General features: G+C 39.8%; 1 protein-coding gene across 8 annotated transcripts in view; it reads right to left on the bottom strand.

The window, feature by feature from the left end:
* Positions 1-9,392: 9,392 nt before the first annotated feature.
* Positions 9,393-25,861, bottom strand: part of MPDZ (multiple PDZ domain crumbs cell polarity complex component) — a 156,514-nt gene continuing 140,045 nt past the window's right edge. For 7 of the 8 annotated variants that reach the window (XM_045580244.1, XM_045580243.1, XM_045580242.1 and 4 more), the window contains 12 exons: positions 24,700-24,845; positions 23,179-23,262; positions 22,773-22,966; positions 20,820-20,967; positions 18,466-18,552; positions 17,495-17,585; positions 16,557-16,600; positions 15,394-15,516; positions 13,928-14,032; positions 13,252-13,364; positions 11,822-11,945; positions 9,393-9,972 (listed from right to left, as the gene is read on the bottom strand). In XM_045580244.1, the coding sequence (XP_045436200.1) occupies positions 9,826-9,972; positions 11,822-11,945; positions 13,252-13,364; positions 13,928-14,032; positions 15,394-15,516; positions 16,557-16,600; positions 17,495-17,585; positions 18,466-18,552; positions 20,820-20,967; positions 22,773-22,966; positions 23,179-23,262; positions 24,700-24,845 (1,406 nt within the window). In that variant the 3' untranslated portion in view covers positions 9,393-9,825. The remainder of the gene's footprint in view (positions 9,973-11,821; positions 11,946-13,251; positions 13,365-13,927; positions 14,033-15,393; positions 15,517-16,556; positions 16,601-17,494; positions 17,586-18,465; positions 18,553-20,819; positions 20,968-22,772; positions 22,967-23,178; positions 23,263-24,699; positions 24,846-25,861) is intronic. The other variant, XM_045580241.1, reaches the window with a different exon arrangement.

Below are 25,861 nucleotides of genomic sequence, written 5' to 3' on the forward strand. Positions count from 1 at the left end.
TTCCCAAACTAGAATTAAAATTAACCCCGCCTGTTCATTTCCCATTGACTCTGAAGAAGTCCATATTTAACTTCCATATACAATGGTAGAAATTTTATCAGAATAGGCTTGAGGATAATGGTTTTCCCTCTTTTCCTAAACTAACTTTTTTTTCCTTCTTCATCCCTTTCTTTTGCTTTCCTTCTACACTGCTGAGCAAGTGTTATTTTCAGTGTAGTCACAGAAACCATTACGTAAACAAAATAAAACAATACAGTGCCGCATCTATTATAAAACGGGTAGTTCCCAGAGACAATTATGATAAAAACGGTGGGAAGATTATACTTGGAAATGGGTGTGAGTTTAATCTTTAATGTATCTAGTGTGTATATTTTTAAAATTAAATGTCTCAAAGAAAAAATTATGCACCATCTCATGCTTTTGGATATATGTTATTCATTAATAAAGCATTGGATTAGTAAAAATGACTAATTTCTAGGACTATATTACAGGAAAGTAACATAACATGTTTAGATAGCATTGGTCAATTTGATAACTTAATCAAAAGAGCCATAAACATAAACATGTGGGTTAGCTGCAATCTATAATAATAAAAGTGTAATATGCTAATTAGACCGGACTTCCTTCCAGACAACCTTCCAGAAGCAGCCAGGGCTGCGAGGGAAGCCTGGGAGCCAGGTGCCTGCCAGCAGCTGGAGGGAAGCCCAGGTCCTGGGTGCCAGAGGGAAATCGGTGCTGGCATCAAGGGGATGGAAAGCCTACTCTTGCACTAATTTTGTTCATAGGGCCTCTAGTCCTATCTAACAAAGGAATATGCTAATTGACTGCTATGCCCTCAAAGATGGCAGTGCCCACAGCCACAAGATGGTGGCACCCAGTCCTCTCAACCCCACCAAGGTAATAGGCATGTGGCACAGCTGGGCCATGCCCCATGTGGCCCCGGCTATTCCATGTACGTACCTGCTTCCCACAGTCTCCTTAGCCCCGCAGCTGCCCAGGGCTGGCCTGAGGCACAGGTAAGCCTCAGATGGCAGCTGCCCAGCCGCCCAGGGCTACCCAAGGTTCATGAAACCAGGGCCAGCTGAGGCTTGTGCTGCAGGCAGTGACAGCAGCAGAGTTCTGATGGGGGCGTTGCCTTTCCCAGGCTGCCTCTCACCCCTGAGGGCTCCCAGAATGTGAGAGGAAACAGGCTGGGCTAAGGGACCCCCCTCCAGAGCATGAATTTTCATGCACTGGGCCTCTAGTTTATAATAAGGTTCTATGCTTTAAAATGTTAAGAACATTCACCTATATTTAATATTTCAACTTTTAAAAAGTGGTATATGATCTCCATGAAGAAGTCCAGGAAAGGTTCAAGGCTCCAATCACGTATTTTTCCCCTCCTCCTTCAAATTTGTAACATTTTCTATAATCCCATTCAAATTTTTTAGTGACAAAATTTCCAGTCTTTCCAGTATTCTGAATCCCCATCTGAAAAGTTAAGGTCCTATTATCAGTAACTTTTTCTTTTTTCCATTTGAATGTTGAAAAATGGGTAACCTAAGTAGCAACATCTCTAAAAATCAATGGAAAAATATCCTTAAGTGAGGATTAACCAAAATAAACAAACAAACAAACAACAAATAAAACAACCAAAAACAACAATGAAGGATAAAAATAAAATTTATCCTAATATAACATAGAGGACTGGGGAAGAGAGATGATATGAGTGATGAATACTATATAATTTCCTGTTTACTTTTAAAGCTAGATACTTATCTTATTATACAAGTAATGGGGGTTTTAGATTGACCAAGAAACCTATTTCTGGGTTTAATAACCCTCATTCCAAATGTATATTATTTAAAAAATTAAGAAGTGACACATTCACTTTACCAACCAATGAGACTCTGCAGTTCACAGTTCTCCTGGGATCATTTATGCTTCCTGTTCTGCTAGGAATTATGAGAAAATTTATAGGATGAGAAAGAAAGAGGGCACTTTACAAGTTATTCTTAAAACTGGTATGGGAATTAATACTAGGGATGGCATTCCAGATGAGCCCCACAATTCCACCTCATGGACCACACAGCCCTTACATTACACTGACTTTACTATCTATATATATAAAAGCCTAAGTGACCAAAGGACTAGAACAACTGGTTGCTAGGATGTGTACTGACCACAGTGGGAGCGCCACTCAGCTGAGACCTGTACTGGAGGCCCACCAACCCGCCAGCAGCCAGTAGCTCTCTCAGTAATCCTGCAGGTCTAATATCTGGAGACTGGGCCAGGCACCTTCAGACCAGTGCCACTGGCCCGATCCCGAAAGCACCTCTGGCCTCCCCGAAGTAGGACTTGGGCACTGTGGCCACGTCTCCTCCCCAGACACTCCACAAGGAAGAAACAATATAAAAGGGACCTCCAGGAAGTTCCCAACAACTGGAGTGAATGTGAGTGAGACAGATCTGGATCCTGGGCCAGCAAGGGCATCCCACTGCCCACCTGGAGAGCCGATCGTGTCCCGCCCCACCCTCAACCTCTTTAGGGACCTCACCAATGCACGAATTCATGCACTGGGCCTCTAGTATTAACAATATTTGTGCTGTTTATCAAATGCCATTGTGTGCAGATATCTCATCTCATTTGATCCTAGTAGAGCTTCTAGAGAGAGAGATGTTCTCAATTCTATTTTACAGTCCAGGTGGTAGAGGCTCAGAGAGGTCAGCTACCTCTAGTCAAGAGCCAAGCCAGGGTAGCACCTGGGCCCTGAGAACCCAGTAGCTCATGCATCTCACTACATCTCAGAAAAATCTATAGAGTTCCTTCAGCATAAGACACTCATCAGCTATGACTTACATTCGTGCAAGGCATCAAAGCGGGAGCTCAGACATTCGGGATTTCATTACACAGTTACCTGTAATGTACACAAAGGAAAAGCTTTAGAAAAAAAAAATCAACTACTGAACAGAAGGAATAACAGTCAGGACCTTACAAATAAATGTAAATGGATAGGATATAATTCCTACTCATTAGTTCTCCAAATGACAATAAAAATTTCGAACATATACTTCCTTTATTAACCCTGAGATTAAAGTGTAATGGATGAAGACATTATGTGCTCCTTACCCTTTCCAAAAATGGACCAGCATCTTTTATCACAAAATGAGCACTGCTCCAGACTTTTTTGACAGAAACTTTCTGACAAAGGATATTTTAATTTCCCTTTGTTTTTAAAAGGTAAGTAACAAATATAAACCTAAGAAAGATAAGTTTTGTGGAGCAAATATTACAAAAGCATTTAAAGTCACTCTCAGGCTAAAATGAGAGATTGCTGGCTGTGCTTTTACCAGCACAGGCATCCAACTGCAACAAAAGGAACTTCATAGAAATCCACTCCTTACGTGAAGACAACACATAGTGAGTTTTAAAAAGACCAGTGACATCTCTGAATATCTGTAGCAAAAACATATTTGCTTAATTCAGCAACATATTTTTCTGGAGTAGCTACTTCTTAAAAATTGAACAAGTTTATAAATACCTGTTCGGTAATTGGCTCATCCAGTTTGTACCTAGAGTAAAAAACCAAATTCACTTATTTATGACTCTATCAGTAAACGTTTCATTTAAACTAATATGAAGACATTAAAAAGTAAAAGTGTAAACTTAAGTACTTCCTTACTGGTATGATAAAAAAAAAAAAAACTTTTTCTAATGGGATCAACATATTTTATTATATTTACAGAAAGGACAAAGAACATGATTATAATAGTGACTTGTTTTTTAAAGTAGGTAAACATTTACTTCACTTAACTTATAGGATCATAGTTTCTTCCTGTAAAAAGCATGTTAAGCTGTGTTTTGTGTATTGTGTTGCCTTACAACAGTGATTTTCAACCAATGTGCAGCAAGAATTTTTAAAACACGCAATACCTGACTATTTAGTCTGGGGCACTAACTTCTTTTCCCTTAGATTGTCAAATAAAAAAAAAATTAACAAGTAACACAATACCTGTTTAATAGAAATGAATAAAAATTATACCAATTTTTTTGGTCAGGTTGGCAAAAACATGTGTTTTGTGGTATGACTCAGAATTTTAATAATTAGCTTGTGTCATGAGATGAAAAAAGGTTGAAAATCGCTGCCTTACGCAAACTTGTCTGGAGCCAGTGGATGAACATATTTTAGACTCAGTTGAGAGATTTTTATCAGTACACTTAAAGGCAGCAGGGAGCATAATTAGGTATGCCTGTCATCTGCATAGCCCTCCAGGTGCAAGAGGAATTAGCTTTATTTAATAATACCACATTAATTTTAAGCCATTAATTTATGTCATGTGTCCTTTATTTCAAACTTGGATTGTCAACACTAAAGCACTGAAGGTGATGACCCAATTCTGGTCTTAGTGAAAGCCTGATAAACAAAATCTTAAACAAGCTCATTTACTAACAACACTTTCAAGAACAAAAATTGACTGGTAACACAATACCTGTTTAATAGAAATGAATAAACACGCAATACCTGACTATTTAGTTGGATTCATCTTTGTAAAGTGTCTATAAAAAGAACCTTTTTGATTTGAGTACAGTAGAGTCTTTCCAAAGAGAGTAAAATCATGCGATTTTAAGTGGCACTGACAAGGCACTGGAAAAGACGGAACCACATACTGAAGAAGGTGTGTTATTGCAGCTCCCGAAGTCCAGGTGAGAATCTCTATTGAGTCACCACCACCATTCTAACATGCGCCCCTCTCCCTTTCTAGCAAGTTCTGGTCCTTGTGAGGCAACAGTCTCTTCGTAGAATTTAAGAACATGGCTTTTGCTCAGAGTTAATGTATTGATTTCTGTCAAATGTATTGCTTTCTCATTCAAGGTAGTGAGAAGCACATTTAAGTTAAAAATCAGTCCACTTTAAAGGAAAATATTTAATAATTAATAATAGCGTTATATGAGGACATGGGAAGCACTATGAAGGATTACAAATCAAATTCTGGTATAAGTTGATCTGTATCCAACTTAAGAAAAAAATGATCATATAATAATGAAAACTGAAGGCTATGAAATAAAATTATTGAATTTATAGTATCATATGTATTCTAGGATATAATATGTACCACAACTGCAACCATTTCTCGATAGCTTATCTTGTACATGTTATTAATGTTTGATAGACAGTGGTCTAATTTTCCAAAGCAAGGTAACTCTAAGTTCTACTGTATGGAATGATGTACCTTTCAGCTAATTAAATTTAAGAGAGTGGAACTTTGAATGCCAAATATTTCAAAGTAGACTCAAGTGAAAAATCTTAATTTCTAGTACATTGATAACAAAAGGAGAGAGAAAAAGTATGTTTACCAAGAGTAATGTTTATTTCTGAAAATCCACACAGGAGGTGGAGAATGGGGGAGCGGAGAGGAAAGGGTCACATCGTACTCACAAATGACACAACCTTCTCAACAAACTCCGGTGCTAAAGGAGCATGGAAGCTCCCTCCTGAGGCAGCCTGAGCACACAGGATGGTAGTACTTCTGGCAACTTCAAGAAACATTTTCAGTGAGAGATCCCGAGCTCACAATCACAGACGTTACTCCTTCTAGATAGCATTCCTGTAATGGGCCTAAGACTGAACTCTTTGCTGGAGGGATACATACAATTCTTAGACAAGTAACATACTTACTTTCTAATTTACATAAAAATAGGCAATTATGGAATACCTGTATCTTGAAGGGAGAAAGAAGCTACAGTGCCAAGTATATAAAAATCACTCCAAGGCCCAGCCAATGTGGCTCAATGATTGAGTGGAGTGCCGACCTATGAACCAGGAGGTCATGGTTTGGTGCCCTGACTGGGTTTTGGGCTCAATCCCCAAGTGGGGGCTTGGAGGAGGCAGCTGATCAATTATTTTCTCTCATCACTAATGTTTCTATCTCTTCCACTCTGAAATCATATATATATATATATATATATATATATATATATATATATATATACACACACACACACACACACACACACACACACACACACATATATATATATATAATCACTCTAAGAACATTTGCTATGCTTAATTTTCATGCTCTTTCATTTAGAAATTTTCTTGCCAACATTTCTTTCTTTCCTCTTTAGATAAAAGAGGCAAATCCCAACTTACAAAAATATTCCCTTAAACATTCATCCCTAGTAGACAATGTTGAGGAACATCTCTGCACAAATTAAGTGCATTCCAGAGTAGTGGTGGTTGACATGAAACAACACCAGGGCTGCTGAGAGCAGGTGATGATGGTTTTGACATTCCCACACCTAGACACATAGGAGAAAGAAGCAAGCCACTTTACTCCTATCTCATTGCAAGCACCCTTCCCACTCCCCCATTCACCCACACAGAAGACCTGGAGAAAGGCTCTCAACACTGGGGAGCATTCATCTTCAGACAACAAGTTCCCGGACCAGATCAGAGGCAGCACGGAAAGGTCCCTTTGCTTCTTCAAATCTATCAAGATCTGCCTGATCGAGATTCATAAAAACAAACCAACCAAGCAAGGAAACAATAACAACTACCCCTCTATGAGCTTGTTTCATCTTTCATGAATTTTTATGTTTTTATGCTTCCATCTCAATCACTGTTCTTACGTACGAATTTCACTGACTGGCTATACCTCATTGCTACTCCTGCTGTTACATGTTGGCCAGTGCTGAAGGTGGACCCATCACCACCACCACCACCACCACCACCACCCAGTTGGAGGGGTCACAAAGAACATCAGAAATGTGGGGTAGTCTACGGCCATACCATTCTGAACACGCCCGATCTCGTCTGATCTCAGAAGAAATGTGGGGTATTCTCCACTATGATTTAATGTCATAAGCAATTATATTGAAGCAATTATGGTCAATCCACTTTCTTGAGTTGTTCATGGCATTAACACTATAAAATTCATGCCTTCGATCTCTATACGCAAACACTTTCTTCCTTCACTGCACAGAACTTATATTTCCAGAAAAAGTGATATAGAAAGCATAAGCCTTTGTCACTTCTTTCCAAAGCTGATGAATCTATCTTATTTTCCTCTTACTATTTTTCTTTCTCCCTTCCTCCCTCCCCTCCCTTTCTTCCTTTCATGTGCTTCAATTTGTTAATTAATGGAAACCCAGAAGGGGAGTTTTCCCCAGGTGTTTTCATATCCCTACAATAGCATTCTCACTGTTCTTTCTTTTTTTCTTTTTACATTTAGTATGGAGGTTGGAGCTAGCTAACTAAAAAAAGGTAACACCGTTAAATGAATCATGATCTGTAATTCAGTCATTCATATGTTCAACAAAAATATATAGAGCCTCTCCTACAAGACAGACGCAGACAGTAGCTGAGGATTTAAAAATATATAAAATACTGTACTAGTTTTCGAGAGTTTCCAAAACAAAAACATCACCAACTAGACAAAGTATGACAGCAGAAGTGCATTCTTTCACAGTGCTGGAGGTCAGAAGTCTGAATCAAGGTGAAAAGCTCCCTCTGAAGGCCCTAGAGCAGACTCTTCTCGTTTCTCCAACTGCTGTGGTCCTAGGAGTTCTCTTTCCCCCTCATCTTTACACGGTCTGCTACAAAGGACGTAAGGCCCATTGTAATCCAGTAGGACTTCACCTTAATTTAACTATTACACCTGCAAAGACTCTATTCCCAGGTGAGGTCACAAGTCCGGGGCTCCTGATGAACATGAATTTGGGGGTAGGCCTCAGGCTGGTACAGATACCCACTGAGCTGTTCTCCTTAGGTTACTCCCACACATTTACTCACACTCACTTTGGTTTGTTAACTTGTCTCCCTAGAATCTGACATAGTGTCCTTCATAAAAGTCTTTACCAGTTAAAACTTACAAAGGAGAGTAGCTCAGCTCCCAGTGGCCCACCTGACATACGTTCATGAGGGAGGACCATTAAGGGATGACTAAGGAGCTAGATGTGTCACCGAGACATTAAAATGAATTTTGTTCCATCGAGTACCTCCGTTTACAATGACTGGTTAATAAGGAGAACAGCTCCCAAAGTGCCCATGTGTGGAGTTGTCCATTCATTTATGTAACTGAGAATCGCAGAATTCTTATATTTTAGAACTAGATACACGCTTTGAGATAAAATAGGCTATCATTTTACAGATGAGATGAATCAGAGGAAATGCACATGCTCATTAGCTAATTAAGGGCAGAATCAATACAACACAAGTTCCCCATCCTTGTTCAGTGTTCAAAGCAGACATTTCATGCTTATTAATATAATTTTCATTATGATTTTTCCACCTGAACACACTTCAGCTTGGACTCCCCTGTAGAACTTATAATATTACTGCATTAATAGCACCTCTGAATACCACACACAGGCAGATGTCTCTCTCTCTCTCTAACGCTGCTTATCTTCCTCTGCTCCATGAGGAGTCTGTCTTCAGCATCAGTAACAGTTCTGGATGTAAAGAATATCGAGCTTTTCATAATACCGCATCCAAAGTTCCCCTAATCGTAACTATGGATGCCACATGTTCAGTTAGACATGACAAAAAGCAATTTTAAATTATAAACCTTGAACAAGAAAACTTTTCCCCAGTAAAAAGAACAAACAAAAAAATATGCCTGCTTCTTTATTTGTGCACCATGAAACTTCTTCTTTATTCACTCCAATTCTGCATTCACACAAAAATGCTGCAATAAAGTATCTGTACACTACCTCTATTACAAATATAGATAATATTTAAAGTGACTTTATATATTCTAATGTAGGAGTTTCACGCTCTAAAACGGGAATGAACACATGATAATTCCTCACCAGTTGTCTCAATAAACAGCTCCATCTGTTTCCCTTAGTCTGAAACCATTGTATTATAAGATGTTAATATAAAGCAATGGGGTAAAGTTATGTTAATCCCCTTTAATTTTTCTATCGATTTTCTAATGGCATACAACCAAAATAATTACAAACGCATTGCTTTCTTCTCTCTCATTAAGATGATACTAACTGAAAAGCAACTGCGGAGTGCGCAAACACGCTTTTAGTGTTTGCATCCGTTAGAGCCAGCGCTCGGGTGCTGAGCGCCTTCCATGTTCCCCCTCAGTTAGCACAGCTGCTTTCCAGAAAAATGACAGGCAGTGCGGGCGACACCATGCTCTCACTTGTGGAATCACAGGGACCTTTTATAACAGGTCGGGAACGAAAATGACCATGAAGATGTGCCTCAAACATAGGGACACTGCTTTAGATATCTGCTCTTTCCTCCATCTCAGAAACCCACTTTCAGAGGGAACAATATATTTTTAAAATAATATTCAAATATTTTAAATATTGAGTATTATTTAAAAATTGTAATAGAAAAAAAGACTGATTTTTTTTTAGTAATAGGGAGAGGGATAGATTGACAAAACGAGGCATTTTTACAAAACTTGACATTTCCTTCTTTATTTCATATTTTCATTTTCACCCTGACTAAAGCCATTTCTCATGGCTAGCTTTAGAATTATTTTTTTTCTTCCTCTACCAACCAGTTTAGCATGTAATACTTCTTGCCCGTGTCACTCTACAGTGCCAGGTGTCTTCAGGAAGAAGGAGTGATTTCACTATGCGGACAGTCCTACCTGTGAGTTTACGGTCACCATAGGTAAGGAGGGAGAGGACATGAGGCTAGGCTGTCAGTGAGGAAATCACTGGTCCATGCGAGCTACACCTGTGAATGGCGCCTTCCCTACATACAGCCTTGGAGAGTAGGAGGAACCCAGCGTGGGAAAGGCTCCCGCAGGGCCAGTTCCGCCCTCCCCCAGGGCGGGGTGGGAGTGGGGGTTGTGCTGGCTCAGTTCTGGCGGCCGCTTAGGAGAGAACCGTCAGGGTGACGGTGCCTTTCGTCCGCTTCAGGATGGCCACGGCTTCTTCGTGGGTCACCCCCTCCAGGCTCTGTCCGTTGACGGCGATGATCTGGTCACCCCTTTTCAGACGCCCATCTTCGGAGGCTGCTCCCTGCAAATGCAAAGCAGGCTTGTGGACTTCTCAAATAGCGCTGCCACACAGGCTCACAGTGAACAAGACCTGGGCAAGAAGGGGAGTGGACCTGCAGGTCCGTGGGCTCTCCACGCTCCCGGGCTGCCCCACCGCCCCTCAGCAATCATGAGCACACACAAAGGAGACCCTTCTCCTCAATGGTTCTAGCAACGGAATGCCTATTTGAGAGAGCATTTAGCAGTCAAGAGATTGGCTGAATGGTTTGTTGGTAGGAACCCAAATTAATAAAGAGTATTTGGGAATTTGCCTAGTAGAAATGATTTCACAGAATCTAGGATTTTTTATTATTATTATTATTTTTATCCTGCAGAAAGAAAACAAAGGATTAGGTGGGAATAAGAGCAGGTTTTTAAAATAGGACAAGGGCAGGAGGGCTGTGAAAGCCAAAGGTTTGCAGGAGCATAAAGTCCACGTGCATGTTGGCAAGGGCAGGGCAAGGCACAAATCCTGCCAATTCTAACGTAAATTCTCTCTGTGGTTTCAAAAAGGCAGCTCATGCTCGCTGGTTCTTTATTTCCCAAGGGGAGGTGGAGTGCTCATATTCTTTGTGGGCCTAATGATTAAGACTAAACACAGACGTTGCTGTTTAAAAAAGAACCACATCTTAAGGCATGCTTATGGGAGGCATTTATGCAATTAAATGGAAGATTAAAATACTGAGAAGTTAATGAGAATCCATAATGATGAAATTCTTAAAATATGTTCTAACTAGCATGCCTTAAATAAACTGCTCCCAGCCACGGGAAAAGGACTGTGTGACGCTTCCATTCACTGGCAAAGATGCCCGTATTCTTGGACTTACCGGTGGCTTTAAAAAAATCTCATAAATTAAGTCTATAGCTTGATTGCCTTATATATAGCACTTTAAACAGGTTAAAATAATTACTTTTTGAAAATAACAGAATGAAACCTCCATTGGTAGGCACTTTATAGACTACAGAACTAATCTCAAGCCCTGTTGCAAATCATTCCATAGGTTTGATAAAAGTGGTGTTCCTTTGCTGTAAAGAGTTCAGATTCTAGATTCTCTCCTACAGGAAATTTTGTTCCAATTTAGTAGCTCCTCAAAAATGCCTCAACAACATAAAACAAATAATTATATGGGTTTAAATTGTTTAATACTTCACCGATGCTACAGTAACTTTATTCTTTCTTATTCTAAACATTCTTAACAGAGAACAGATTTCTATATACTTCAACTATATACTAATGATTTTTCTTTATTTAAAAAATAAATTTCTTAATTGAAAATTCTGATTTATTGCCAAGTGAGAGCTTCTGGATACTCTTCAAAATATTTGTTATTATTTTTCTATTTTATTCAATGACATTAAACTGCAAAATAAATGCCCAACTAATATGCATATCAATTTTATATACTTCTCTGTTCCTGTTTTATAGTTCACAACAAAAAAATGCCAAAAAAAAATAAAAATGCCAGCATATTAGAGCATAGATATTTAAAGTGCCCTATTTTCCAAAGACATTCAGTCATATGTCACTTGTTTTCAAAAGAAAAAAAAAAAATCAGGCATTACTGTCCAATAGTCATTAATATTTTCATGTATTATATATTGTCAAGAATTCCCATGAAATTTCAGTTTGAGCCTATTTTCCTTAAAACATAACTAAACCTCAAATTGTACAAAAATATTTAATGATCCATTCCTGTAGGGAGTTCCAAAAGAAAATGATCAACTGCTAACCAGTTGGCGTTACCTCGGGCCATAAACTAATAAGCCAGCTGCTGACCATGATTAATGAATGCTTACTGGGGGGAGAGGGTGGTTAAAATTTGCCATCTTACCTTCGCAAATACTGTTTTAACGTAAATGGGTAAGTCTCCATGAGGGCTGCCGCACCCTCCTACTATACTGAAGCCCAGGCCATCTGGTCCTCGGTCCAGGGTAATAGACTTGCACTGAGGAGGTCTATAGTAAAAGGAAGGGGAGAAAAAAGTGTTTGGATTCTAAGAATTTACATATTACTGTGCACCTGCAAGTTAAGGATTATAAAAAAAAACTAGCATCATTCTCTGTTACTGATGGTGAGAACATTTCCGGTGTTTCGAGCAGGCTTGAATTGTCAGTCGGTGCGTGCTGGGCTCAGCATTTTAAATTTACATAATCCAATGAAATTCTATTTAACACCCTAACTCTATTACTCATGATCAGTTCTCTCAAATTAACATATTCATAGCTCAATGCATGGAGAAGCTCATTCTTTTTCCAGTTTAGTTAAAGTGAGAGAGCTGCCCTAGCCTGTTTGGCTCAGTGGAGAGAGCACTGGTCTGTGGACTGAAGGGTCACAGGTTCAGTTCCAGTCAAGGGCACATGCCTGTGTTGCAGGCTCGATCCCCAGTAGGGGGCATGCTGGAGGCAGCCAATGAGTGAGTCTCTCTCATCATTGATGTTTCTCTCTCTCTCCCTCTCCCTTCCTCTCTGAAATCAATAAAAATATGTAAAATAGAATGAAATGAGAAGACTAAAGTGTAGAGGACCATCTTGGAATAAGTCATAAAAACCAGTATTTCCAAGCTCTGAAAGAAAAAAAAATGATCAATAATGTAAAAACTGAATCAAATTATTTAAAAACCAGAGGCCCAACACACAAAGATTTGTGCAAGAATGGGCCTTCCTTCCCCTGGCTGCCTGCACTGCCTTTCCACCTTTGCTCAAGCCCAGAGCTGCCTTTCCACCTTCCCATGCTGCCCAGAGGCCCAGAGCATCCTGGCCCCACTGCTAGGCGCCTGTGTATGCAGATTAACCTGCCATCTTTGTTGGTTTAATTTGCATATTCACTCCTAATTGTCTAGTGGGCGTCACAAAGGTACGGTCAATTTGCATATTTCTCTTTCATTAGTATAGATGCTAATATGCTTCGTTCTCCTCCTCTTTCTTTGTTCTAATTCTTTGGTCCTCAGGTGGTGAATAACTAAATTTTTTTAATCAAAAAGATGACTGAGTAGGCAATGTTGGATTTTTTAAAAGGACAAGTCTGGCTTGTTCCATGTCATACAGGGTAGTGACATCAAGACAAAAATGTACTCTCCCAAAACTCAGAGCTGACAATGTAAGATGCTCAGTGACATGTTTATCTATCTTTGATAAAATAAATCCATGCCATAATTACTTAAAATTTTAGAAACACTTGATTTTTATATTTTATCCCTCATCTCCTTTTATTTCACCTTTATGTGAGTGGTAGGAACATACAGACCATAATATATGAGCTCACCCTAGATCATCCTGAAATATACTGCTGGATGTCAACCCAGTCAAAGGAAGACTGGAACTGGCAGGCTCCTGCTGGTGCCCTGTGACCACACTCACGTCTCCTCCAGCCACCACCTATGCGGAGGAGGAGGAGAAAGAGAAACACACAAGTTCATATGGCCAAGAATTAGTAATCTTTCTTCAAAAGCAGCATTTGGACTAAAACATGTATCTTATTGGACACTTACTCATTTGTTAATATAACATACAGCCAAAGAGAAAGAAATTTCACAAGGTTCAGAGGCCTCTTCCATAGACAATAAAAATATTTTACTACTTCAATTCTATCAAGATCCTTGATGGTTTCAAACGTGGTCTCACATGCAATTAATTTTTAAAGATCTTTAGATTATAAGCCACTTACACTATTCTGACAATTGACCGACCATTCCTTGCTAAGACCTTGAATTTTTCCCTCTTGGATATAATGTGTGAAACAACAAATGCACCACGATAAATGTGCCAGAATGTATTTCTAACCTACTCTCTTAGAATTCTCAATGTAATCATTTCTGTTCAAGGGAAATGGTGAATTAAATAGGAGCAGGAGACTTAAGCGTTTTTACTTGTTTAACATGAAAGCTCATGTGTCCTCACGCTCCCCACATTCTGAGTCATGCTTGGGAGAAAAATTTTACCTGCATTTCAATGGAGCCGGAAGCATTTTTCAGCAAGTTAACTGCTTGGGTGTGAGTCATCCCCTCAGTGGAGGTGCCACCAATAGTGACAATCCTATCTCCAACCTGCAAGAGTAAGAAACAGCCATCTGCAAAAGCAGCCAGAGAGAGAGGGACACTGAGGCCTGAGCAATCCCTTCCTTCCCTACGCTACACACACACATACACTGCTACCAGCAATGGGAATCTACCCAAAGAAACCGCTAATTCCAAGCAGCTGCAATCATAAGACAAAGTAACACATGATGAATGAGTGCTATAGTCTCTGGGGGAGGGGGAAAATCACTCTTCTCTTTGTTTCTCCTGGGTAAAACACTGCTTCCTATTAAAAAAAAAAAAAAAAGAAGAAGATAGCTGATGCTCTTTGGAAACCAGAATTTCTCCGGATATTATTATACACATTACAATGACTATGTAAGTCAGGGGTGGGCAAACTGTGACCCAAAGGTCTGACCCACTGCTTATTTTGGTGAACAAAGTCTGCCATACTTACCTGGGTGACTCATGGGGCAGAGCTAAGAAGTTGTGACAGACCCTCATGTCCACAAGCCCTAAAAGGGTCACTGGCCCATCACAGAAGGGTTTTCTGACACCTTGTACTGCATGTAACAATCAATGTTTAAGTGTTGATCCTATATTTAGATGTCAAAGAAGACTGGACCGCCCCCCATTTAGACATTTAAACTCAGAGGGTGCTATGTTTGCAGAGCATTTTGACATGAGGCCACACAGATTTTACTTTATAGACGTGAATGGAATATTCAATGATTTCACAACTGAACTGTTCACATAAATTCCATCATAGTGCTCTATGTTTGGATAATCCCTCAACTTTGAAGCAGGTTTTGTACAGTTTGACAACTTATGGCACGTTTACAGGAGGCTTGCAGTTTGTGACTTCTTGAAACACAAGAGTATATTCTGGTATTATTATTTCTGAATTATTGTATTACGCATTTTTATTACAACTGTAAACTTACTTTTGTCCATGCTTGTAAATTGAACTTTTGCAAAGCTGATAATCCAATGCAACATGAATGATCATTTTTAACTTCATAAAGTTAAATCAGCATTTAAACCAATGAAATGTGTAAGGAAGACATTTTCATCTCATACTGGTAAGCTGAATCACTCCCTATTTTCTTTTGACATCTTCTAAGGAGTTTCAAGCAAGAAAAAAAATTAAGAAACAACAGCAAATCTTCTGATTTAATTTGCTTGAAAATTTGCATACAAGAGCACATTCTCCTTTCTTTTACTTTTCTGCATCTTTTACTCCTCAAAGCAAGCCCTGCCGTGGTTGGGTTCGCTGATTTCAAAGCAGATATGGACATTTAAAACTGCCTGCAACCTATGGCAGATTCAAAAGGTTTATCAAAACTTCGGCCAAATTTGCAAAGGCGACCAAGGCCATTAGTTCAACTTACTCTGAGTTTCTGGGTCTGAGCTGCCACCCCATTTGGGTGCATCATTGCAATAAATATAGGAACGTCACCAAGTGGGCTGCCCACTCCTCCAGCAATGCTGATCCCCAGTGAATCAGTAGGCCCCTGCCATGGAATAGAGAGAGTTATTTTGGTCAATGTAATATATTTTTAAAAAATATATTTTATTGATTTTGTACAGAGAGGAAGGGAGAGAGATAGAGAGTTAGAAACATCGATGGGAGAGAGTCATCGATCAGCTGCCTCTTGCACACCCCCTACTGGGGATATGCCCGCAACCAAGGTACATGCCCTTGACCGGAATCAAACCCGAGACCCTTCAGTCTCCAAGCCGACGCTCTATCCATTGAGCCAAATCAGTTTCGGCCAATGTAATATTTTTAATTGACTTTTGATTTCTTTGGCACCATATTCTATAGGTTACTGATCCTCTAGGTGTAAGGGTGAAAAATGAAGCTAAAAAAAAAAATTGCATTACTTTATTTGACACAGGTCCTTAGTGTGGTTTAGTTAGGGAAAAAAAGCATCTGCGAAAGAAATCATGCCCGTGATGTGAAAATCATGTTGTGAACTGACAAAGAGTAGGTAAGCTGATGAAGTGAAAAGGGCACACTTTTTCCAACCAGAGAGACCCGTGCTCAAAGCCAGGAACCCCCACGTACAGACACTGGGACCTGGAACAAGTCCACTCCTCTCAATGAATCCTAGACATTCACTCACAAAGCGCTGCAGTGCACGTTAAATGAGAGGGTGACGGGGTGCACAGAGCATCTACAAGAGTGTTCAGCACACAGAAAAGGCTCAATAAGTGTAGCTGCTTTTATCTTCTCTCTGGTGCACAGCCGTCAAGAGAATCTGTTTCTAGAAATAGGAACTAACAACCTACTCATCAGTGTGAAGCCGGGGCTGTACTGATGCTGTTCCTGACAATACAGCTTGTGCCAACAATGACTCTTCAAACAAGGAACTATAATGAGAAAAGCCAGCAAAGACTGACTGGCTATTTCTCATATGTGTCGTATGTAACTGTCAACTGGATAAAAAGCAAGGTAGCTTCTAGGAAAACACCTATGCGGGTGCTTGTGAAGTCACAGGGTTTGCCCTGTTTTCTTCCACCTCCCTCCCCCCTACATACCCCCAATTACCTTTTTTATTTCAACTGTTCTTAATCCCTGTATTTCTGATGCCACTATAGAGGTGAAAGAGACAAAATATGGTCATTAAAGCATTTTTAAAGTTCAGTCAGTGTCTGGAGCTGGATGGGACTACATGACACACCCTTATTTTTATTTTTTTTAAAGGGCTCTGGAGTTCCTAGAAACCATGATTAAGTCTGTCTCACACAAGAACTCCTTATTCCTCCAGTTGGAAAAATGCACACGCCGTCCCATTTCTTCCTTCTTATCATATTTCAAGCACGAGCTAAATAATTGAATAATCCCCTCTGAGTGAGGCAAGGACAGAATGTGTTTTGGACAGAAAGACACATGTGCACAGCTGAGAGGAATAAAGTCATGGGTGCATTCAAAAGAATTCACGGACGGAAATGCCTGAGTTTGAATATTAGTCATATTGCAAACAGAGAATGCCATCTGGTTATTTTCTCCAATTTGAACAACTTTCAACGGATGCTCCAAGCCAAAAACCCTCTGCATCAAGATTTCATGTAATTAAAACACAGGAGGATCACATTAATTTTCTCAATCAAAAATTTTGCAGTCCTCGTGGAAAAAGAAGGCTTCTCTTAATGGCATCTTCTGATTAATTGGTGTTACATAAAACAGGGGACGGAAATAAAAATCCAATATACCAATAGGCTCAGTAGGGAAAAAAAACCCCACAAAACAAACCCAGAATGCGATTCTAATGTTTGGTATGTCTTGTCGGGTAAACATAAAACTGGAAAAGCTGCTGTAGGCATAGCTTCACGCTGTTCTGAGTTTTTGCCAACACACATCTTTCCACCTGGAATAGTATGTGGAAAGATTTGGGGGGAAAAGAGCTCAGAGGTAAATTAAAGCAGGAAGGACAATCTGTCAAATTCAAACCAGTAAATCATGCTTAAACACGTAACCGATCTTACATGCGTTCTTCTTTGAGCTGCTTTCCAGCGACTCGGAGGCACTGGACCCAGACAGCGGGAAAGTGAAGGACGACAGGCTGCATTCGCTCATCTACACACGCAAAAACAGTTACTTTAGAGAGTGTGAGAGAACAATAGCCCTCCAGGCCACTTATTTCAGAATCGAGTCTTTTAATGCATCGAGAGAGAAACACCTAAGAAGTAACCCTGGCGTTTGATAACTGGTGGGCATTTAAGCAGTTTCTACTGATTTTATATTCTTTTCTAAGGAAGACTTTGCATACTGACCTAAATAAACTGAAGCTCAAAGGATGGATGAAAACGACTCCAGTCTACTTTAAGTTTTAGTGGGTTTTCACAATCTCATTCAAGCTAATCCTCCCAAGTTTAAACTGATGCTGTACCCGGATACAGCTTAAAGACAGAATTGGGACCACTCAACAGGACACTGATGGTCGTCAGTGAGGGGTGAACAAGGGGCCTGCATGGACAAGTTGACGAAAATGGGCTTCTATCATCAGAAGACAGGACTGAGGAGAGGACCCTGACAGGAGACCTGACCGGTGGAACACCGTGTTTTACATGTGCGAGGTGCATCTGCAGTTCACTTACCTGGGATTCTTTTCAGCTGAGTACTGATGGATCAATGTTAATTATAAAATTCTTTAAAAATATATTATCTTGATAGGCTTTTCTACATTAATTGGTTAACTTTTGAGATTATGGAAAAAAGAATCATGCCAGAAAATAAAAGTTCCTTAGAACACTTACACACTACTCAAGAGCTACACCTTGCTAACCTGTCCTTCAGCTCTTGTTCTTCCCTACCTCAACCTCTGTGCCTCACTGCGCCCAGCTGCGGAGAGCCAGGCCTGTGTCCACGGCCCTGAACCAGCCCGCAGGCAAGACCATCTTAGAGTTCCGTTTGGCGTGTGGCCTGCATTGCCCAGGTGCATCCCAGAGCTACCTACCTGGCTGCTCTGAGAGGGCCTCCTCTCTGAATGGAAAGGTCCAGCTTTGATTCTTCCCACTTCCAAGGTCACTGTGCCTAGGGAACACTTGAGGAGCAGGGAGTTATGGAAATGTTTAAATAAAGTGCTACAGTCGCCTTTAGGAGCACTTTTTATTCTTTATATAATAAATAAAATTCTTATTCTTTAAGACTGAGTTTCTAAAGGCATGTTCCTTTTGACATTTCCATAGGCAAGGATACCTTCCATGCTTTGTAGAAAGGCTCTTTTTAAAAAATAGAATTAGTCAAAGTAGTAACAACAAGCAGCAACAGCCACACCAAATGACTGTCTTATGACCTCATAATTTACATGGAGACTCATAATTTACACTGAGAACTGTGCAATTATCTCAGGAAGCACACTGATTTAGATAGCCTAAATGAACTAAATAACTCGGGTTCTAAAAACAAAACAAACAATAAAGCAACTTGTTTTGCTCTTAATAGCCGAGATACGCAGATAAATGGCTGAACTCTTTTATTGTTCCACTGTTCCTGAATAAACAATGCTTAAATTAGCCATGCTACCATAAACACAAAACAAGGACTGAAGACCGTTTCCGGGTGGCCCTTTACAGGAAAGCATTACATCAGAGGCTAAAAGAAATGCTCCACAGTCTGGTGTGGAGGCAGCGCATGCGGGTGTGGGACGGCTGGGCTTTTGCAGTCAGACACACTGTTTTAAATCAGACTATGTGATTTACTGGCTGTGAGACCTTAATAGATGTCTAGTTTGATAAATCTCTATTCTACAATTTAAAAATGGAGACCATTCTAGATTGTTGTAATAACTTAGGATAGTGTCTAGCACAAATTAGTACTTCCATAGGTATTGTCATGCTGCTTCTCTGACAGAGGTTACAAGAGATGTTTCACTCGTAAATGTATTGATCACAAATCAAATTTTGAAAAGTCAAAACCTGACCTGCATGCACTATTCATAAGGTGTATTTCTGTTTGTTTGGTATTTTGGGGAGAGGGGCAGGAATTTATCAAACTCTTCTTGAACCTACTTATACTTCCAGCTTATATAGCTGCAGGGGTTAACAAATTCCATGCATTAATTATTCAATGTGAGAAATTATACCTCTTTCATCTACTTGCAACTTATCTCATTTAAATGTCAAGGGAATCTATTATTATAAAAATGTTTTAGCCCTAGCCGATTTTGCTCAGTGGATAGAGCAGTAGCATTCGGATTGAAGGGTCCCAGGTTCGATTCCAGTCAAAGGCACATGCCCAGGTAGCAGGCTTGATCCCCAGTAGGGGGCATGTAGAAGGCAGAAAATCAAAGATTCTCTTTTATTATTGATGTTTCTCTCTCTCTCTCCCTCTCCTTTCCTCTCTGAAATCAATAAAAAAATTTTAAAAAATTGTTAAAGTCAAATTTTCTATTATAAAAGCAATTGCTCTTCTATAAAAATTTTGAAAATGATGAAAATAAGAAACAAGGATTCTATAGTTCCAATAATCAACTCATAATTATTGTTAAAAGACTTATTATAAGATTTTATTTTATACATGCATATAAGTACAACCAATGGACATAAAACTCTGGGGAGGGAGGGGATGTGTGGGAGGGAGGCAGGAGGGGAAAAAAAAAAAAAGAACACCTTAATTTCTTTGAAGCCAAAAAAATAAAATAAATAAATAAATAAAATAAAATAAAAGTCACTACATTTTGGGGAGATTGTTGTATAGAAATAGATAACTGAGACATAAGTGGGTGTATATATATTACCAATATAAAAACATGGTTGGGAAGAATATACACCAACTTCTGGATGATGATTACTTCAAGAGAGAAATGACATGGGATGGAAAAGAAGAAATCGGATTCTACAATACTAATGTACCCTATTTTAAAATTGGGATCTGAGAAAATATGGCAAAAAGTTAACATTAATTATAGTGAAAAAAAAAAAGATTTTATTTTACATAGATATTTCTGCACTGTAAATAAAATTTTGTTTCACCTTCTCTACTATATTTTTTCATGTTAATTAATACAGTTATTCTGAACATGACTTTTAAACAGATATGTTTGCCGTGTGCCTTTGCCATAGTCTTGTCAACTGTATAGCTTCCAGTTTTTCTATTATTACCAAAAACACTGAAACAAATCTCATGTGCATGAAGATTTTGTGTATTGAAGATTATTTATTATAGAAATATAGTTTCTTACTTATCTCTTATTTGTGAGAACATTTTAAAGAAAGAGGAGTCAGTACTTGCTGCACGGAGCTAGCTCACGGTTAAATTCCCCTTCTTCTATATCATGGCACTCAATTATTCTGAGCATTTGATTTTTACCTTTAGCAAAGCGGCCACGGCTTCCTGTGTAGCATTACGGACATCCTCTCCGTTCACCATCAGTATCTGGTCTCCCTGCATCAGTCTTCCATCAGCATCTGCAATTCCTCCTTTGACAATGTCTGATACAAAGACGCCAGTGTCATTTCTGCAAACATAATTTTGATTTTCAACATTACTCTTTCTCAATTGTAACGCAATGCTTATTTAATAAAAGGCTGAAATTATTTAACTGAAAATTTTACTTTTACAAGTTTTTTTTTTTCAAGTTGACACTGAGGCAATATTATCAGAATTAATTTTTACGATAAATAATAGTTGATGTCTTATAATATATGCTATATATTAAAGGCCTGGTGTACAAATTTGTGCATGAATGTGGTCCCTTGGCCTTAGCGGAGATGAGGGCCAATTGGGGGGGCGGGGGGGAGGGCGGTAACCGGCCAGCCAGGGAAGGGACTGTGGGAGGTTGGTGAGGGGCTAAGGGGGTGAGGAGAGAGGGATCATGGAGGGTTGGCTGGGCAGCTGGGGTGAGGGATTACAGAAAGTTGGCTGGCCGTGGGGAGGGCCTGAGGGAGGTTGGCCAGACATGGGAGGTTGGCTGTAGGAGCACTTACCACCAGGGGGCAGCTCTTGCATTGAGCATCTGCCCCCTGGTGGTCAGTTTGCATCATAGCAACCAGTCGACTGGTCATTTGGTCACTTAGGCATATATATACACACTTCATAGATTAAATATGTCTTGCATAAGCATATTTATTCAACAATTATATACTATATGTAGAAGTGGCTACTACAATACTCATTGTATGGATCACACAGCTACCAAATGGCAAAATATGAGATGTAAGAATCAGTCCTTGGGTATTAAATCTATTATCCTTTCTACACCATAATGAAGCTTTAAACAGATGTAGACTTGTGCCTATAAAAATATGCTGCTGTTATCAACATTATTAACATTATTAAAAACGAATAATAATTGTGAATCTCAAACTAAGACCATTTGTTACCCCAAACTTAAGTACCCTTGCTGTGTTGCCTTTTATTTTAAATCATTATAGATAGAACATTCAATCAAGAGAAATTTATGCAAAATGAACAAATACTAACTTATTCCAATATTTCATTTAAAAAATTATAAATAAACCAAGAACTCCTTGTTGAGATGCAAAGGCAACTGAAAGGTGATCTGCACCACTTGCTCTTGCCAAGATAGTGGCCTCAAGCCATTTCACCATCTGATCATCTGCTTTCCCATCTTCAGAATAAAGGTGTTGGAACTTACTGTCCTATATATTTGTTAATATTTCTTATATATGAATATTTACATAAATTATGTATATGCACCAATCTACCAACACAGCCTCTAAAGTTACTATCTGCTCCCTTTTGGTGGCATGCTCTTGTTCATACTGACCCTCTCCCTGGAATATCCTCCATCCCCTTTCAGAAACCAACTATCATTGACCACTTCTAGCTTCTGCGCAAGCACCTCTCTCTAAAGAAGTTTCCCAATCTACTTCCTTTAAATAGAGTCATTTGGTCCATTTCGCCTCTGCTTCCATGGATCCCCACAATGCATTTCTGTCACTCATCAATAGATTCCTTTTTTGCAAGAATGTATTTAATCCTCACTTACCAAACTGTGAGTTTTCTGAGATCAGGTACCATGTCTTACTTAACTCTGTTCTCCAGAATCTAATATATATCCCGGCACATAGTAGGTACTCAAAAATAAACAAAAAAACCCAAAGAAAACAAATAGCTTTTTGTTGGATACTTTCAAAAGCTCTCCGAATACTCACTGAAAAAATTCAAAACCTATGTCTTTGGATGTTCCATTCTTACAGGACACTAGCTGTTGATAAAGACTCTACTTGTGGCAGTTTTCTTTAAAATACCTTAGACTGCATCATTTTTGACAGGTCACTATGTTTGCCCTTCTCTCACCTTTTACCAACGATACTTAATCCCAGGCCTTTGCCTGGCTTCTTCTGCAGCTCAATGGTGAGCGTGTCACACACGTCCTCCTCTTTGTACGGGGCCTCGTCTCTGTAGAGTGTCAGGCGCACTCTTTGTGGCGTCTGTCTCAGGACATTGATGGCTTCATCGTGGGTGGCCTTTCTCAAGTCAATGCCATTCACCTGTACAGAAATGGGACACGGTCTCTGAGGAACCCAGCGAGTTAAGGAAAATTAAGGAAGAGGGGGGAGAGGAGAGGAGGGAGGAAAGGGAATAGAGGGATAGTGAGGGGATAAAGGGAAGAAGGAAAAGAGAAACAGACACACAAAGGCCACCCTCCCCAGAGTAGCCTTTTCCTTGTTAACTGTAAAGGTCAAACACACAGCAGCTGTACCTCTAAAATCTGATCTCCAGCCCACAGTCTTCCATCTTTACATGCTGCTCCTTCCTCATACACTTCATGGATAATAATGGCACCCTAAGGACCCAGACAAGACACACCCATGTTTCATCCCATTCTCCCTAGGGATGGTGAGCAGAAATGGGGTCAAGACACACCGCATTTTTACAGACAGTGATAAGGGTTACACACTCACTGGGTCCATATGTGAATCACACATCAAAATTCAAAGAAAAGTAGAACAACATTTTTGCTAAAAAGGCTCAAAGAAGATTAAACTTCTTTCTAATGATTAGGAGGCTTAAAGAAAAAATGGTTAAATATATGAATCCACACACACATGCATAAATAGATATACATCATTTCTCCAGTCCACACATGCAATGGTTAGATTTCCCAAGCATTTCTGACATTTAGAAAAATTTGCCTAGCCCTGGCCAGTAGGCTCAGTTGGTTGGGCATTGTCTCATACATCAACAGTGTTTTGGGTTCGATTCCTGGTCAGGGGATATACCTATGTTGCAGTTTTGATCCCAAGTTGGGAGTGTATGGGAGGCAACTGATACCCTGTTTCCCCAAAAATATGACAGTGTCTTATATTAATTTTTGCTCCCAAAGATGCGCTAGGTCTTATTTTCAGGGGATGTCTTATTTTTCCATGAAGAAGAATACAGTACACATTTATTGTTAAATGAAAATAAAGGAAATTTATTACCTGTATACGGTACGGTAGTATGGTAGTACGGTAGTTGTTAACACAAACCAGACAAACTGTGAATCCTACAGTATCAAGAATTCACTCATTTATTCAATGACAATCATGTCATCATCTTCTGGAACATCATCATAACAATCCAATTCCTGAATTTCCTGGTGAATTTCTTGTGACTCCATTTCTTTCAGAATCAGTGGACCAAATCTCTCATGTTTAGCCTAGGGGGGCCTTATTTTTGGCGGGATGCCTTATATTTCACTCAGAAGGAAACCTTATTTTTTGGAGGATGTCTTATTTTCAGGGAAACATGGTAGATGTTTCTTACATCTGTCTTTCTCTCCCTTCTTCTCCTACTAAAATCAATAATAATAATAATAATAAAAAAAAAGGCATATCCTTGGGTGAGGATTTTAAATAAGTAAAAAAAGAAAAAGAAAAATGTGCCTATGAATAATGTATAGATTCCTCTCAGTATGTGTCTAATCCAACCATGTCCAGTAAAAAGTAAGTGAAAATACAGCAAGGACTGGTGAGCTCACAGAAGTATTTTGAACCTGAAAGTCACAACCACAAGTATAATAGAATCTCACTCAAGTCAAATTGGCCTCCTAAAAATAAAAACCCCACTCCCCACCCAATTAAATATTTTCCTTACAAATGGAAATAACAAGGAATGATACATTTTTCTAAGTCTTTATATGTAATTTAATGAAATTGATAGAGAGCTCCCCGATAGTGCTCTCAGGGCTGGCCTGTGAAGGGCTGCCTGTGTCTCAGCGCATCCCTGGGTGTGTCCTCACCAGCAGAGTGTCGGCCCCCCCGACGATGCTCAGGCCCAGCCCTGTTCTCCCTTTGGAAATCTCGATGGTTGTTTCGCAGCCCGGGATGATGGGGCAGGTCGCAGGGTCAGAAGCAAAGATGGCCGGCGTTGACGACCTGCTTGTACCTAAGCATGAAATGAGATACAGGCTGATTAGAAGGCATATGCAGTACACTCACCACCCTGGTCTGTCTTTGGGAGAATGAGGAGAGAAAAATGGGCCCAAGACTGGGGACAAAGAAGGCTTCAAATTCACTCCAATATCCCACATTCCGCTGGAGCCAAACAAACTTCCTATGGAATCATGGTTGGTAGAGCTCAGAACTGAGGTGTGTGGCAGGACCCAAAACACAGTCCGGGAAGGCCGCAGGGCACACGGGACGTGAACGATTTTGGTCATGGCGCCTGTTTTTCAGGGCTTCTCTCTGTTTCCTTTTCTTCTTCTCCCAGAGTCTCTCTTCTTCTGCAACCAGTCTGAGCATTACGCAGCTGAACTTAATTAATACCTGAGCTTATAAAATGTCAGGTGAGACGCACTCACAGTATCTTTCCTGCATCGCACTGGATGTTTTATAAACTCATATAATACATACTGCTACGTATCCTATATAAAAAAGATGTAATATGCAAATGGTCATTATGACGTGAAGTGCAATGATCCACTGTGTAATAACCTGATCATGGATCAGCAAGAGGGTGGGGCAGGGAGCTACAAGAGGGTGGCGGAGAGCTACAAGGGGGCAGAGGGAGGGTGGGGCCAGAGGGAGCTACGGGAAGGTGGGGCAGCAGGCAGAGAGCTACTGGAGGGCTTAGCGAGCTACTGGCGAGCTAGTGGTGCACGGATTCATGCACAGGGCTGCTAGTATGCTCATACTTGGATAGAAAAGAATAGATCATGAAAACCAAGGTGAACATACGTTCACACCTCTTTTTATTCTAGTCTTCACTCCCTGTGTTTAATGATATACCAAAGAGCAGCCAGCAAACAGCATATTTGGGGAAAGCTGGGACACTTGGTAAAGCAGCTTTATAGACAAGATGCTCTCTTTAGGAAATCGGGGACAGACTATTTTCTTGCTCCTGAAATGGTACGAGCAGGTGTAAGATGTTTTCTTTTAGTTATGTTTCAATTTAGCTGTTCA

This window comes from Pipistrellus kuhlii, unplaced genomic scaffold (genome assembly GCF_014108245.1).
Source record: "Pipistrellus kuhlii isolate mPipKuh1 unplaced genomic scaffold, mPipKuh1.p scaffold_m20_p_12, whole genome shotgun sequence".
In the NCBI taxonomy this organism is placed as follows: Eukaryota; Metazoa; Chordata; class Mammalia; order Chiroptera; family Vespertilionidae; genus Pipistrellus; species Pipistrellus kuhlii.